We start from the raw sequence: 17,077 nt of genomic DNA, 5'->3' as shown, positions 1-17,077 counted from the left end.
ACTAAGACTGAATCATACTACACCGGCTCCGACGCTCGTCTTATGTGACAGGGCTTGCAAACTATTACAGACTACAAAGGGAAGCACAGCTGCGAGCCGCCCAGTGACACGAGCCTACCAGACGAGCTAAATCACTTCTATACTCGCTTCGAGGCAAGAAACACCGAGGCATGCATGAGAGCATCAGCTGTTCCCGGACGACTGTGTGATCACGCTCTCTATAGCCGACGTGAGTAAGACCTTTAAACAGGTCAACATACACAAGGCTGCGTGGCCAGATGGATTACCAGGACGTGTGCTCCGGGCATAATGCTGACCAACCGGCAGGTGTCTTCACTGACATTTTCAACATGGCCCTGATTGAGTCTGTAATACCAACATGTTTCAAGCAGACCACCATAGTCCCTGTGCCCAAGAACACAAAGGCAACCTGCCTAAATGACACAGACCCAGAGCACTCACGTCCGTAGCCATAAAGTGCTTTGAAAGGTTGGTAATGGCTCACATCAACACCATTATCCCAGAAACCCTAGACCCACTCCAATTTGCATAACACCCAAACAGATCCACAGATGATGCAATCTCTATTGCACTCCACACTGCCATTTCCCACCTGGACAAAAGGAACACCTATGCGAGAATGTTGTTAATTGACTACAGCTCAGCGTTCAACACCATAGTACCCTCAAAGCTCATCACTAAGCTAAGGATCCTGGGACTAAACACCTCCCCTCTGCAACTGGATCCTGAACTTCCTGACGGGCCGCCCCCAGGTGGTGAAGGTAGGTAGCAACACATCTGCCACGCTGATCCTCAACACTGGAGCTCCCCAGGGGTGCGAGCTCAGTCCCCTCCTGTACTCCCTGTTCACCCATGACAGCATGGCCAGGCATAACTCCAACACCATTAAGTTTGCAGACGACACAACAGTGGGACAGTGGGAGGGGATCAGAGATCTGTCCGGGTGGTGCCAGAATACCAACCTATCCCTCAACGTAAGGAGACTAAGGATATGATTGTGGACTACAGGAAAAGGAGCACCGAGCACACCCCCAAAAGCCTATTCCCCCTCAGGAAACTAAAAATATTTGGCATGGGTCCTGAGATCATCAAAAGGTTCTACAGCTGCAACATCAAGTGCAACTGGCTGCATCACTGCCTGGTACAGCAATTGCACGGCCTCTGACCGCAAGGCACTACAGAGGGTAGTGCGCACGGCCCAGTACATCACTGGGGCTAAGCTGCCTGCCATCCAGGACCTCTACACTAGGCGGTGTCAGAGGAAGGCCCTAAAAATTGTCAAAGACCCCAGCCACCCCAGTCATAGACTGTTTTCTCTACTACCGCATAGTAGCGATACTGGAGTGCCAAGTCTAGGACAAAACGGTTTCCTTACTCTCGGGCAATTGAGTTTGGAAGGACGGCTGTATCTTTGTAGTGACTGGTGTGTGTTGATACACCATCCAAAGTGTAGTTAATAACTTCACTTTGCTCAAAGGGATATTCAATATTTACCCATCTACAAATAAGTGTTCTTCTTTGCGAGGCATTGGAAAACCTCCCTGTTGTTTTTGGTTGAGCCTGTTTTAAATTCACTGCTCGACTGAGGAACATTACAATTATCTGTATATCTGGGGTACAGAGATGAGGTAGTCATTAAAAAAGCATGTTAAACACTATAATTGCACTCAGGGTGAGTTCATGCAACTTAATATGTGACTTGTCATGCACATATTTACCCCCAAACTTATTTAAGCTTGCCATAACAGCAGGGTGGAATACTTATTGAGTCAAGACATTTCAGCTTTTCATTTTTAATGAATTTGTAAGACATGAGTGACCCCAAGAACATAATTCCACTTTGACATGATGTGGTATTGTGTCTATGCCAGTGACACAACATCTCAATAGGCTGTAACACAACAACATGTGGAAAAAGTCCAGGGTTGTGAATACTTTCTGAAGACACTTTAATTGTTGCATCAAGCTGCTGTCTTCCTGAGCATCCTTTTAGTGGGACTATATGTGCTACTTCGTTGCTGTTTCTCTATGCTACTGCTGGAGTCCATATGTCTTAGCCCATATCATTACAGAAACTAATTGCTATGTCCTCCACTGGTTGACGTGGTCCTCATGTTAATGTCTGTCTCTCTCTCTCTTGCACACTCTCTTTCTCTCTCTCTTGTGCTCTCTCTTTCTCTTTTGCGCACTCTCTCTCTTTCTCTCTTGTGCACTCTTTCTCTCTCTCTTGTGCACTCTCACTTTCTCTCTCTGTCCGTCTGTCTCTGTCTCTCTCTCTCTCTCTGTCCTTCTGTCTCTCTCTGTCCTTCTGTCTCTCTCTGTCCATCTCTCTCTCTCTGTCCATCTCTCTCTCTCTCTCTATCTCTCTCTCTCTCTCTCTCTCTCTCTCTCTCTCTCTCTCTCTCTCTCTCTCTCTCTCTCTCTGTCCATCTCTCTCTCTCTCTCTGTCCTTCTGTCTCTCTCTGTCCGTCTGTCTCTCTCTCTCTCGTTCTCTCTCTGTCCTTCTGTCTATCTCTCTCTCTCTCTCTCTCTCTCTGTCCGTCTGTCTGTCTCTGTCCATCTCTCTCTCTCTGTCCATCTCTCTCTCTCTGTCCATCTCTCTCTCTCTCTCTCTCTCTCTCTCTCTCTCTCTGTCCGTCTGTCTGTCTCTGTCCATCTCTCTCTCTCTGTCCATCTCTCTCTCTCTGTCCATCTCTCTCTCTCTCTCTCTCTCTCTCTCTCTCTCTCTCTCTCTCTCTGTGTCCATCTCTCTCTCTCTCTCTCTCTCTCTCTGTCCGTCTGTCTCTCTCTGTCCGTCTGTCTCTCTCTGTCCTTCTGTCTCTCTCTGTCCGTCTGTCTGTGTGGATAGGATGTGGAGACAGTCTGCAGGAAAGCAGTGGGAACTTCTCTTCTCCTGGCTTCCCCAACGGATACTCAGCCTACATGCACTGCATCTGGAGAATATCGGTCACGCCAGGGGAAAAGGTGGGAGGCATGATGAGGCCTTGGAAAACTGACTGACATAGAAACTTGGATCAGTCTTAGGAGAAGTGCTTTGTTTATCACGGCTTAGTAGTGATACCTCTGTTTTCCTTAGGATAATGTAATCTTAGATGATGATCTATATGATCCCTTTGAGTCAGCACTGGAGTTTTGTTCTTCTCATGTTGAAACTGTTTGGACTCTGGAAAAAAATATATATAAATGCTGACGCTCAACTAGTCTAAAGGCCAGTTTTTTTTATTGCTTTTTTAATCAGAACAACAGTTTTCAGCTGTGCTAACATAATTGCAAAAGGGTTTTCTAATGATCAATTAGCCTTTTTAAAATGATGATAAACTTGGATTAGCTAACACAACGTGTCGTTGAAACACAGGAGTGATGGTTGCTGATAATGGGCCTCTGTACGCCTATGTAGACGTTCCATTAAAATCAGCCGTATCCAGCTACAATAGTCATTTTCAATATTAATTCAATATTATTTTCAATGTCTAGACTGTATTTCTGATCAATTTGATGTTATTTTAATGGACAAAAAAGTAGCTTTTCTTTCAAAAACAAGGACTTAAGTGACCCCAAACTTTTTAACGGTAGTGTGTGTATATGTATGTGTGTGTATTATATGTACATATATATATATATATATCTCAACAATCACCCGACCTCAACCCAATTGAGATGGTTTGGGATGAGTTGGACCGCAGAGTGAAGGAAAAGCAGCCAACAAGTGCTCAGCATATGTGGGAACTCCTTCAAGACTGTTGGAAAAGCATTCCAGGTGATGCTAGTTGAGAGAATGTCAAGAGTGTTCAAAGCTGTCTTCAAGGCAAAAGGTGGCTGCTTTGAAGAATCTAAAATCAAAAGTATACTTTGATTTGTTTAATACTTTTTTTTGGTTACTACATTATTCCATGTGTTATTTCATAGTTTTGATGTCTTCACTATTATTCTACAATGTAGAAAATAGTAAAAATAAAGACAAACCCTTGAATGAGTAGGTGTGTCCAAACTTTTGAATGGTACTGTATTTATGTTTTATTGTCACATACGCTGGATAGATGCAGGAAAAGAAGTTGTTTTACAGGTTCAGCCGTAGTAGTACCACGCCCCTGGAGCAAATTAGGGTTAAGTGTCTTGCTCAAGGGCACGTAGGAAGATTATTTTCACCTTGTCGGCTCAGTTATTTGAACCAGCAACCTTTCGATTACGAACACTAACTGCTAGGCTACCTGCCGCACTGTACCAGGTCTGTAACCATGCTCTCTTGGTTTTTAAGATCATCCTGAACTTCACCTCCATGGATCTGTACAGGAGTCACCTGTGCTGGTACGACCATGTCGAGATCAGAGATGGATACTCCAGGAAAGCCCCTCTGAAAGGTCAGGATTTATTGGAAGAAAGATAGTTCCATACGTGCACTACAGTACAGTGATGCTGAAAATAAACTTAATATAATAAGTTTGTCTGGACAAAAAAGTAGTTCTGGAGTCTGATAAGGTGGTCTGGTGTGTGTGTGTGTGTTCCAGGTCGTTTCTGTGGGGATAAGCTGCCTGAACCAATCATCTCCACTGACAGCCGGTTGTGGATCGAGTTCCGCAGTAGCAGTAACTGGGTGGGGAAGGGCTTCTCTGCTGTGTATGAAGGTAAGGCCAGAGCCGGAGCCCAATCCCCAGCAGACCCATAACAACACAGCTCAGCTGACTGACTGGGCACCTGGGTCACAGACTGAACAACGTGCCTGAAAACAGCTCAGTGATTCTGTCAAATCCCCACATCTGGCTGCCTCCATGCTAATGGGTAGAGCACGTTATTCTGCATTAATCAGATTTTGGTCCGAGGTGATTTTCAGCTCAACATTATATCCTGTAGAGCATGATGTATTTAATATAGAAATCGTTTTTAATAATCAACATTGTGATGAAACAAAACACAATACCCCTTGAGAGAAATGTGGTAATGATGATGATAGATAACGATGACATCACTGCATGTTCTCTGACATTCAGCCATCTGTGGAGGGGAGGTGAAGAAGGATAATGGGCAGATCCAGTCTCCTAACTACCCAGACGACTATCGTCCCAACAAGGTGTGCATATGGAAGATCAGTGTTTCTCAGGGCTACCACGTCGGCCTGACCTTCCAGTCCTTTGAGGTAAGAGATACGAGCCTCTTTGTTATTTTCATACCCTCCACATCCAGTAGCACATTTTTACACAGTGCTACACAGACTGCGAATCATACCATGACATTGGGGGTCTCCATTTTTTTCATGGGACTGATTGTTAAAATTGTATTTATGTGGCATGATGTTATTTTCATCTGATCGTCAAACAAATAACTTCCAAAAGTAGGCCACCTGCACACTTTCATCAACTGCACAATAATTACAGCACTGTGCACCCGTGATTGATGAAGGGAATCTGTTGGAAAATACCCCAATTGTTATTAGGCCCACTCTTGTGGCCTGAATTAATTGATGCGTCTTGCTGACAAATTGACATTATTTGTAAAAAGAAAAGTTGGGACACCTGAAAAGGGGCTGAACTATGGCTGTGTCTGTCCCAAGCTCATCGGCAAGGCAAACTTTTGAGGGCCCAGTTAGAACAATGTTGCAAGTTTGCTAGCGATAGCTCAAGACAGAGGCAGAGTGAAGAAATGAATGTGATTGAAAGAACTTGAACCAGTTTAAACCATGACAGAGAGATGGGGGTGTTCGTTTCATTTGGAATAAGCTTTTATTTGTATATTTTCCACTGTAGCAGTACACAATTGCGTTGTAAACAAATACAAGATTGGTTAAATTAGCCCCCCCAAAGTTAGACTTTTGTTACATTTAGCAGCACTCATCTCTCATTCAGGGGGGCCCCCTAACTCCCCCAACCCGCTTTCTAATTTGCATACTGCCGCTACATCCATATCCTCTGCAACCTTTGATTATGAAAATGACTTGAAGTTCTACTAATCCGGTCCCTTTGTCTCCCTTTGTCCCTTTGTCTTTTCCTTAGATTGAGAGGCATGACAGCTGTGCCTATGACTACCTGGAGGTGAGGGATGGGAACTCAGACAACAGCCCACTGCTGGGACGCTTCTGTGGCTACGACAAGCCAGATGACATCAAGACCAGTTCCAACCAGCTGTGGATGAAGTTTGTGTCTGATGGCTCTGTCAACAAGGCTGGTTTCGCAGCCAACTTTTTCAAAGGTCAGATCTCAAGGGTTTGGACTATAGAAAAGAACACCTAAAACGCTATTGTTGATGGCATATACCCTCGTTGTAGAAATTACCAGCGTGATTTCCATAGTAATAAATCTCTCAGCAGCATGTCAAATTGAGTAATTTGAGAGTAATTCCGTCATGATTGATTTAGTTAAATTATGTTTATTTCAGGATAGTTAAATTGCAGCATTCATCATTTGTGAGTTGTAGACTGTTGAGATGCGAGGCCATGTAAAGGTAACATGTTGTTGTTGTGGTTGTAGAGATGGACGAGTGCTCCAAGCCCGACAATGGTCGCTGTGAGCAACGCTGTGTCAACACACTGGGCAGCTACAAGTGTGCCTGTGACCCGGGCTACGAGCTGGCTGCCGACAAGCGCAGCTGTGAGGGTGAGTACAGCAGAATGCTGCCCAGAGCCTGCTCAATAATGTCTCCTCTACTGCAGGTCACATAGTAATGCAGTTCACTGCTGTTATTTAATCACTACCACCCAAATACACCAAGTCCAGTTGCCCCACATAGTAGCTAGAAAACATACCGCCAGAGATTTGTCATTGGATTGTCATTTGGATTTCTGCCACCAAATGGGGTTGTAATTTGATGCACTCACCCGACCAAAATTCAATCCAACATCACAGGTAATCAGAGCCCAACGCAAGTGTTAAAAACATCCTAATTCGAACCAGACAGAAGTGCTGATGCAGTGGTTTATGGCTTCACCTTTTCATTGCTCTTTTCTTTTCACCAAACCTGACCACTGTCTGCCTCTAGAGGAGGAGGCCTGCTATTACATGTTCCTCAAACATTGAATAATTATCGAGCTTAACCCTTTTGGATTACATACATTTCTGCATGTTTAAGTTTTTGGTGAAAATAAAGTAGGGTGTCTGTTATAACATTATCCTCAATGATTTATTAATACCCAGTTTAACCTTTTTGGATGACATGCATTGTGTTTTTAAGCTTTTTGGGGATAAAACCCTACCACACTTTTCATTAATACGACAGAACATGATATTGCGTAACTGTCAAGAGACTATCAGCAGTAGGTTGCTTGTGAAAACAGCAGGTCAGCCAATTGTGTTGACCTTTATTGACCGATATGGGTAATACAAATTATTCTGCTACTACAGATAGATGTTTTGCACAAATTGTCAGTGATACACATTTGTATATACACCATTATATCATTATAACCATATGAAGTTTAAGCACATCTTAACCATTGTCCTGGTCTTCTCTCCTCTGTCTGTCTGTGTAGCTGCCTGTGGAGGTTTCATCACCAAGCTGAACGGCTCCATCACCAGTCCAGGCTGGCCTAGAGAGTACCCCCCCAATAAGAACTGTATCTGGCAGCTGGTGGCGCCCACACAGTACCGAATCACCCTGCTTTTTGACGTCTTTGAGACTGAGGGCAATGACGTGAGTACCGGGGTTGTTATGACTGAGCACGGGTTGGGTTTGTTCTATCCCCATGGGCCTTAGTGGTGTCATCATGAAGCTGTCCTCCTGTCTGTCATAGAGTACAAACCGTTTGTAATATATTCCTGTGCATCATATTTGTACAAGTTTGAATTACATTCCCTTAACGTTTCCTGTTGTAATGACCTGCTGTTTCTCTGTCCAGGTGTGTAAATATGACTATGTGGAGGTGCGCAGTGGGCTTTCTGCAGACTCAAGGCTACATGGGAAGTTCTGTGGAGCAGAGAAACCTGAGGCCATCACCTCTCAGTACAACAACATGCGTATTGAATTTAAGTCAGACAACACAGTCTCCAAGAAGGGATTCAAAGCTCAGTTCTTCTCAGGTGAGCCTTTGACACTGTGTGTGTGTCTTTCCCTCCAAGAGTCTGTTTCTTTGTGTACAGTGGCTTGCGAAAGTATTCACCCCCCTTGGCATTTTTCCTATTTTGTTGCCTTACAACCTGGAATTAAAATTGATTTTTGGGGGTTTGTATCATTTGATTTACACAACATGCCTACCACTTTGAAGATACAAAATATATTTTTTTGTAAAACACAAGAAATAACACACAAAAACAGAACAGGAGTGTGCATAACTATTCACCCGCCCAAAGTCAATACTTTGTAGAGCCACCTTTTGCAGCAATTACAGCTGCAAGTCTCTTGGGGTATGTATCTATAAGCTTGGCACATCTAGCTACTGGATTTTTTTCCCATTCTTCAAGGCAAATCTGCTCCAGCTCCTTCAAGTTGGATGGGTTCCGCTGGTGTACAGCAATCTTTAAGTCATACCACAGATTCTCAATTTGATTGAGGTCTGGGCTTTGACTAGGCCATTCCAAGACATTTAAATGTTTCCCCTTAAACCACTCAAGTGTTGCTTAAGCAGTATGCTTAGGGTCATTGTCCTGCTAGAAGGTGAACCTCCATCCCAATCTCAAATCTCTGGAAGACTGAAACGGGTTTCCCTCAAGAATTTCCCTGTATTTAGCGCCATCCATCATTCCTTCAATTCTAACCAGTTTCCCAGTCCCTGCCGATGAAAAACATCCTCGGGGTGATGAGAGGTGTTGGGTTTGCACCATACATAGCATTTTCCTTCATGACCAAAAAGTTCAATTTTAGTCTCATCTGACCAGAGTATCTTCTTCCATATATTTGTGGAGTCTCCCACATGCCTTTTGGCGAACACCAAACGTGTTTTTCTTATTTTCTTCTTTAAGCAATGGCTTTGTTTGGCCACTCCTCCATAAAGCCCAGCTCTGGAGTGTATGGCTTAAAGTGGTCCTATGGACAGATACTCCAATCTCCGCTGTGGAGATTTGCAGCTCATTCAAGGTTACCTTTGGTCCCTTTGTTGCCTCTCTGATTAATGCCCTCCTTGCCTGGTCTGTGAGTTTTGGTGGGCGTCCCTCTCTTAGCAGGTTTGTTGTGGTGCCATATTCTTTTCATTTTTTAATAATGAATTTAATGGTGCTCTGTGGGATGTTCAAAGTTTCTGATGTTTTTTATAACCCAACCCTGATCTGTACTTCTCCACAACTTTGTCCCTGACCTGTTTGGAGAGCTCCTTGGTCTTCATGGTGCTGCTTGATTGGTGGTGCCCCTTGCTTTGTGGTGTTGCAGACTCTGGGGCCTTTCAGAACATTTGTGTGTATATACTGAGATTGTGACACTTAGATTGCACACAGGTGGACTTTATTTAATTAACGTGACTATGTGACTTCTGAAGGTAATTGGTTGCACCAGATCTTATTTCGGGGCTTCATAGCAAAAGGGGGGTGAATTCATACGCACGTACCCCTTTTCTTGTTTTTGTATTTTTTGAAACAATATGTATATGTATAACAACATTGTATATGCCCATTACATGAAATCCAAATAAAAATCTATTTAAATTACAAGTTGTAATGCAACAAATAGGAAAAACGCCAAGGGGGATGAATACTTTTGCAAGGCACTGTATGAGTGAAGGTTCATCAATTTGACACCACAAGTGTGCTTGAGTGCTTATGGCAGTGTGGTAGTGTGGGAGAAACGTTCATCAAGGTAGTGTCCCTTTATGTCCCCAGACAAAGACGAGTGCTCGAAGGAGAATGGAGGCTGCCAGCATGAGTGTGTCAACACCTTCGGGAGCTACAGCTGTCAGTGCCGCAGTGGCTTTATGCTGCACGAGAACAAACACGACTGCAAAGAAGGTACAAATCGGCCACCCGCACACTGAAACTGAGACCCACTGGCACATTGATTCTGGGTTCATTTATTTTATGCGGGTTGGAGCTCTAGAGGTTAGATTTAGGGGGATGACTTCCTATTGCAATGGGTGGGGGTGAGCGAGGAAACACTACCATGTGCCAAGAACAACAGCCCCTGAGTGGGGTTTGGACATTATCTTGTGTGGAGCAGTGATGATACAGGAGGATGCTAACTTTGGATGTGTTTTTGCAGCCGGCTGTGATCACGTTGTGAACAGTGTGACTGGCACCATCACAAGCCCCAATTGGCCAGATAAATACCCCAGCAAGAAGGCATGCACTTGGGCGCTCTCCACCACTGCAGGCCATCGCATCAAAATCGTATGTGTCCCCTTCCAACTCTCTAACATACAGATTGCATGTGTGTGGCTCTTGGTATGCTTGTGTTTGCGGGAAGGGGGTTTGAATGTACTGTGGAAATCATTGAGGACTTTATACTGTACTGGACTGTACTGAGCATCACAGCCTCTGTTGACAATCCCCTAAGCATGAATGGCTCCCCTTCTGTCACATTCATACCATTTGTCTTCATCCATGGCATGCTGTACATATCTCAGCTTTTTGAATATAGTTAACTGGGCTTAGCCAATGAAAAGTGATTGCATGTGTCTTCGTTCCAATGGGTTTCTAAAGGTTATTCCGCCAATAGGGAACCATTGTATTACATACTCTAGCTCGTGTAAAACATACCTGCAATCCTCTTTCCCTATTTGATCTCATTCTCTCCCCTCATGCTTTGTCTCAGGCCTTCAATGAGATCGACATGGAGGCCCATCTGGAGTGCGCCTACGACCACATCGAGATCTACGACGGGCGTGACGGCAAAGCCCCCAGTCTGGGTCGCTTCTGTGGCACTAAGGAGCCTCCTCCCATCATGTCCAGCGCCAACAAGATGTTCATCCGCTTCTTCTCTGATAACTCTGTCCAGAAGAAGGGCTTCGAGGCCTCCCACACAGCAGGTATATTACCGCCAACACAACTTAGACTGACAACTTAGAGCCCACTGTATGGCTAGATTTATTGCACTGGCTTCTCCTCAAAGGTTATTGGTTAGTTCCTTCTGAGTGATATCTATGGATGTTTTTTTGTTATTATCTCCAGAGTGTGGAGGTCGTCTTAAGGCTGAGGTCAAGACCAAAGACCTGTACTCCCATGCTCAGTTTGGGGACAATAACTACCCCGGTGCGTCTGACTGCCAGTGGGTGATCGCTGCTGAGAAAGGCTACGGAGTGGAGCTCATCTTCCAGACCTTTGAGATTGAGGAGGAGGCTGACTGTGGCTACGACTACATGGAGCTCTTTGATGGTGTCGATACCAAGTCCCCAAGGCTGGGACGCTACTGTGGCTCTGGGGTAAACTCACTGATAGTCTCATCTATTGAAGGACTTTTTCTGCCCAACAGTATTTGTAGCACCAGCGATGTACTGTCTTAATATCGGTATTCTCTCTTTCAGGTCTAGCTTTGTTGAACCAGCTGTTTAAAAACAACACTTTCAGAGATTGTGTAAAATTTAGCTCTGCAGTTGAAAAATAACCTTTCACACTGTGTCTGTGTTTGAGTGTTAAAGTTTTGAAGATTACTACTCCGCTCTCCGGCTTTAATCACTTTGTTAAAGTTGATGTGTTCCACCGGGTTGGAGTATATTGCTTCTTCAGTAGCAGCTGAGCTTGATAAGAGCGGACCCTGGCTGGCTTGTGAAAGGCTATCATGGTCTCCAGCATTGAGCTGTAACCGAACCAATCAGCTGACGCTGAGGCTGAGGCTACAGTAGGTGGGGGGGGGGGGGGGGGGGCTGAAACAATGAGGCCACTGGGGAGTTGAAGCGTTAAATCCGTAGGTCAAGGAACAGCTTGATTTAATTTAACACACATCAGTAATAAGCCTGTGTCTCTACTCTACTGATGCCTGGTCCTGTAAATCAGTGCTAGCAGGAGCTGAAGGACATATAATGCTCACAAATACCAAGTGGGCCACTTCCTCCATCAAGCCCTTTTTTTTAGACTAAACTGGAAACAGACTGTAAAGTAAGGTGGAAAGCTCATTATATGATTTTTATTGGAGAATAAGGGGCAGTTGTTCACTCCAACAGCCCTCCCCTCCCTTACCCTACAGCCCCCTCAGTCTGGATCTATGAGATATCATTTGGTTTTAATTGAAGTGCAGTCGGAGTGCCAGAAGGCGACAGCGGTTAACTTCATCTGCGTTTTCTCCTCTGTTCCCCCAGCCTCCTGAGGAGATCTACTCTGCCGGCGACTCCGTTGTAATCAAGTTCCGCTCTGATGACACCATCAACAAGAAGGGCTTCCACGTGCGCTACACCAGCACCAAGTTTCAGGACACACTGCACTCGCGCAAGTGACCAGCGGGGGCCGGAAAGGGCCGGGTGGGGAAGAGGGGCAAGTGGAGGGGCCCCCAGGGGAGGCGACAGCCTGACACTCGGAAACCTTCGGCCACCAAGATCATTCAGAAACGACAGAACAGCCGCAAGACCACCAACCGCACCTCAACTCCAAGGGGCTCCAGCTTCCTACAGACTGTGAGGAGTAAAGCCATTCTGCAGTAGACCTTGTTTTTACCTTTTTTTTAATGGTTATGATTGGGGCGGGTGGGTGGATATCCGTTTAGGTGGATTCAGGGGGAGAATTTTCTACCCCCAGGTTTTTTTTTGTTCTTTTTTTATTTTCTATGCCTCCTAATGAGAGCGAAATGAACAACAGTGGATTCTCAGGACCTGTAGGAAGGCAGGCATCAGCCAGACAGATCCCTGCTTTTGTCAGGCCACCCCCCCCTCCCGCGCCAGGAGGGAAGGAGGCGAGGAGAGAAAAGGAGGGGGAGGAGATCGGAGGAAGTTCCAGAGGGATTCACCAACCTCAACCTTCCAGCCAAACTCCTCCAGAATACTAGAGCTCCTCTCTTCCTCACATTCCCACCCATATTGTTCAAGGATTCCAGTCAATAAGAGGATTGCAGGGATGCCCTTGACTTGAGGTTTTAATACTGTATGTCTGAGAATTGCATGTAATTACAAGAAGAGAGAAGGAAACTGTAGGGTGACAACACCAGCATTTGTAATTGGCATTGTCCTAGCAACCAGTGCAAGATTCTCGCTATTACCATTAACAAGGAAATTAAAGAAGCAGTTATCTTATTAAAGGACTAATAAATGAAATGTGGCCTATGTCTTCTGGTTGGTAATTGCTTGCCCATTGAGGGGCTATTGCTGTATCTCTCTGTGTAATTGTAATGTGTATGATTATTCAAAGGGACATGACATGCTTTCCTCAACTCAAATCATCAGTAAGCACTTTACAGTGAATTGTTCAAAAATCATGAACTAACGATTTTTTTGTAAAATGCAATGCAAGTTCACTTATTTTTTATGCATTTTATCACTTTTATTCCCTGATTTTATTTTCATTGCACCATTTGGTTTCTCAGGCGTGCTTGAGAGCTGTTTGTACCCTGTACCATGGGGTAATAAAGATATGGGTTCTGTTTCAGTGTTCATGTACAGTTTTAATGTGCAGCATTTTCTCTCCCTAGACTAAAACTCTCCATAAATAGTGCAATCTCCAGGGGCAGGCCAGAGCCCTTTATTGTGACAGAAGGGTCTGGTGCAGGCGAGTCTGAGTAGTCATTGTCATAGCAACACCTTCACAATATATTCATCTGTTTATGGTGGGGCTCTGCTGAATTCCATGTATTATGATGTGTTGGTATTGTGCAGCGAGAATGATGTTGAATACATGACGACAACTGTTATCTCACTCTCTTTTCGGGTTCTTTTTAATTTGCCTGAAAATGCCAGCTGTCACTTAATGTCTTTGCCTCTATAGCCAATCAATGCAGATGTTCTGCATGGTTGGTTTTGTAAGAACCAATGGATGTGCTTGTGCTAGCAAAGTAAATGGTGTGTGTGTGTGTGTGTGTGTGTGTGTGTGTGTGTGTGTGTGTGCTCCTGTGTCGTTTCAGCTGTGTTTTTACCCTATTCTGTTTAGGTGAGAGCCCTGGGCACTGTAGAGGCAGAGAATGCTTCCACAAGACTGATTATTTTCTAATAGCCTGAAGCACATAGGTCTGAGACTGCCAAGCTCCATAAACCAATGAAGGCCAAGAATGTTCAGGTATTCAATCACACAACACCACCCCCCCCCCCACAAAAAAAGCAAAAAAAAATAATCTTCCTAAATGATTTCCTATGTTTAGTTTGAGTTTGACTAATGTTGACCTGTGAACATATCCAATAACCTCTGACAATGGTTCAGCCACCGTTTTGCTCTGTACAATACTGCCTTATTATTCATGTCGCATGAGTGAAGATGGTATCAAGCAGTCATCCTCGGGGTGGCACCAAACAGTGAATTCACACTAGCTGTGCTCACTGGAAACCAAATCTGCACATCTAAGAGTAAAAAATAGCATAGGTGGTCTTTGTGCATTTTAAAATGTGATAATTTGAATAGTATTTCTTTATTTGTTTGTTCTTGCTTGGCAGGTAGGACATGGTTTTGTACAGTATAATTAAAAAATGAAATATTCTGTAGCTAAACTGCAAATGGATTTGGAATAATTTATTTAACTAGATATTATATGCTCTGCCATGGTTGATGCACAGTAATTGCAAATGATGAAATCCCAATAGTGTTGTCCCTGTATACAGTGTTGGCAGAATCTCCAAGCACAGACATCCAATATATATACTAATTCCATATTTGAACATAAGCTGGCAGACTGCTGCTGTGTGATTTTAGTCATCAGACAATAAGGCTTGTGTCAATAACAGTTCTGTGTTCACCTAATGGCTGACATGAAACATTCATTACACTCATTGCAATTCATTATTAATCCTGAGATATTTGTCATGAATTATTAACTGTCACTAGAGGAGACATGTCAAGCTCTCCTCCTAGCTCTCACATTGGCTGAGTGTCACACTAAGCTGATTATGACATCTCTCTTAGTATCCCTGCTCTCCTGAAACATTGTGTTACCAAGCTAAATCAGAGGGGGGGACGGGACAAGGACACACACCACTAAACCCACTCGATTGTTCAGCTGTAGAGAGAAGTACTTGCAATCAAATACTACCAAAATAACATCTCTGTTGGATGTTTGCCCTTCAAGAACATCTATAAATGCTTAGAGTTAGTGGGTAGTGCTGTTGAAATGTGTGATTTAAGACAGATGGCTCATACAAAGGTTATATGCAAACATTAGCCTATATAATTTCAATTATCAGTCTCTTAAAATTAACTTTGAAATGCAGTGAAAGAAAATAACCACTTTCAAGAACATTCTTCTAAAGATATCTGCTTTAATATTAACAGCAATACACACATATAACAAGACTAGTTACAGTTACATCAAGTAACTCCCTTTAAAACCATTATTGTGTCACATAAATGAACCAATGTGTTTGACCTTGTCTGCAGGGCAGGAGAGAGCCTTTGCGTTGGTGTATAAAACAGTGCTCTCTACTAGCCTGAAAGCAGTAGAGGGAGCCGAGTGAGTTATAGTAAGTACCATCAAGTGCTTTGCAAAGAGCATTGAGTGCCTTCACCTGAGAGGCTCACAAGTGATCATGTTATTATTATTATCTTAGGGTTGGGTCATGGTTGAGTCATTCAAACAGCCAATGTGTGAGCAGTTGGTAGAGGTTTGTGTATTGTAGGTAGGCGGACAGAAAAAGGGTAACGGGAAGCATACAAGCCTACTATTGATATAAAAGCACATGGAAAAATACTTCTTTTTTTTTTTACACCCATCGGGGAAAGAACATGTTTTAAGATGTACTGTGCCATAGAAGAGAGAACACCTTCACCACAGAACGTAACTCACATTTTTCTATGTTACAATTTTCCCATTTTACAATCTGCAGTGCAGGAAGATAGGGTACCACTTACCTCAGAGAGAAATGTACAGTACATACCTCAGAGCGAAATGTACAGTACATTTGAACCATAATGACAGGTTAGCATTTCTTGTTGTTGCATTTTGTTCAGGTAGGTGTGGCTTCTCCTTAATGTCCTTGTCTGCTGTTGAAGTTGAATTACTCCTGGCTGTGGCATTGTTCGTGGAATTGCAATTTAATTTCCTCCAAGGTGCTCCTCAAATCACTGCTCTATTTGCACAGTATGTTGCAGCACTTAAAGAGTGTGTTAGTAGTCTCAAGATACAAGGAATCACTTTCCAAATGTGTGTTAGCAGCATAGATACTTACACATTAAGCTACATCTCACACTACATCTAAGATGCACATATATAAAACGGACAAGAGTCAGAGTACAGTAGGGATTCATATTTTCCCGACAATCTACCAAGTTTAAATACCGGGAATAATTCATATATCCCGATAGTCCCATACAGCAAAAATCGGAAATGCATTTAAAGCGTTAAAACCAAGATATGGTCACTATTCCAGGGTTCTCCCCAAATAAGAAGGTCGCTGTGCCACCTCATCACTTGGCTGCATGCGCCAATATGTACATATTTCAGAGAAAATGAAACATATATTCAGCAATAATATGATCTTTGATCGCCAGTGCATTTCAGCAGTAGGATATCTCGAGACAGAGCGAACCGAGTATAGGGTTGTCGAATCATTCTAACTTTGTAATGGCAGTCAAAAGCCAAAATTGCTAAAATGCTAGATAACCTCCAACGAATGACAGATCAACTAGATTTGTTCAAATATAGGAGATGATTATGGGATACAGATAGCAGATCAGCTCATAAATAATGGGGAGATGAAGAGTGGAAATAGTTTAAATATCAAGGTAGGCGATCTTAACAGGGACCAACTCTTTCAAAAACATGAGTATCTAGTCGCATACCGTTTGTTGATCACACAATCTCTACCAAAGCTCTCATTATGGGCAAATACCAGACTGCGCAGAGAAGATGGGGAAATGTTATAGAGGTATTTTGCCATGCATATGTGAGACGTGCCTTGATCATTATTTAATTTTTTATTTAACTTTTTATTTAACTAGGCAAGTCAGTTTAAGAACAAATTCTTATTTACAATTACGGCCAAACCCAGACGACGCGGGGTCAATTGTACGCCGCCCAATGGGACTACCAATCATGGCAGGTTGTAATACAGCCTGGATTCGAATCAAGGACTGTAGTGACGCATCTG

The 17,077-nt window shown here is 43.5% G+C and overlaps 1 protein-coding gene across 1 annotated transcript in view; it reads left to right on the top strand.

The window, feature by feature from the left end:
• The window catches only part of LOC139389587 (bone morphogenetic protein 1a), a 51,919-nt gene extending 37,427 nt beyond the window's left edge, over positions 1–14,492 (top strand). The window contains exons 8-20 of the mRNA XM_071136419.1: positions 2,870–2,985; positions 4,277–4,379; positions 4,527–4,643; positions 5,007–5,152; positions 6,006–6,201; positions 6,480–6,605; positions 7,478–7,638; positions 7,844–8,024; positions 9,753–9,878; positions 10,129–10,256; positions 10,681–10,894; positions 11,037–11,287; positions 12,161–14,492. Coding sequence (XP_070992520.1) covers positions 2,870–2,985; positions 4,277–4,379; positions 4,527–4,643; positions 5,007–5,152; positions 6,006–6,201; positions 6,480–6,605; positions 7,478–7,638; positions 7,844–8,024; positions 9,753–9,878; positions 10,129–10,256; positions 10,681–10,894; positions 11,037–11,287; positions 12,161–12,295 — 2,000 coding nt within the window. The 3' untranslated portion in view covers positions 12,296–14,492. The remainder of the gene's footprint in view (positions 1–2,869; positions 2,986–4,276; positions 4,380–4,526; positions 4,644–5,006; positions 5,153–6,005; positions 6,202–6,479; positions 6,606–7,477; positions 7,639–7,843; positions 8,025–9,752; positions 9,879–10,128; positions 10,257–10,680; positions 10,895–11,036; positions 11,288–12,160) is intronic.
• Positions 14,493–17,077: the final 2,585 nt, after the last annotated feature.

Source organism: Oncorhynchus clarkii, chromosome 30, assembly GCF_045791955.1.
Source record: "Oncorhynchus clarkii lewisi isolate Uvic-CL-2024 chromosome 30, UVic_Ocla_1.0, whole genome shotgun sequence".
NCBI lineage: Eukaryota > Metazoa > Chordata > Actinopteri > Salmoniformes > Salmonidae > Oncorhynchus > Oncorhynchus clarkii.
Note: the sequence above shows the minus strand (reverse complement) of the source record. Positions and strands in the feature narration are given on the sequence as shown.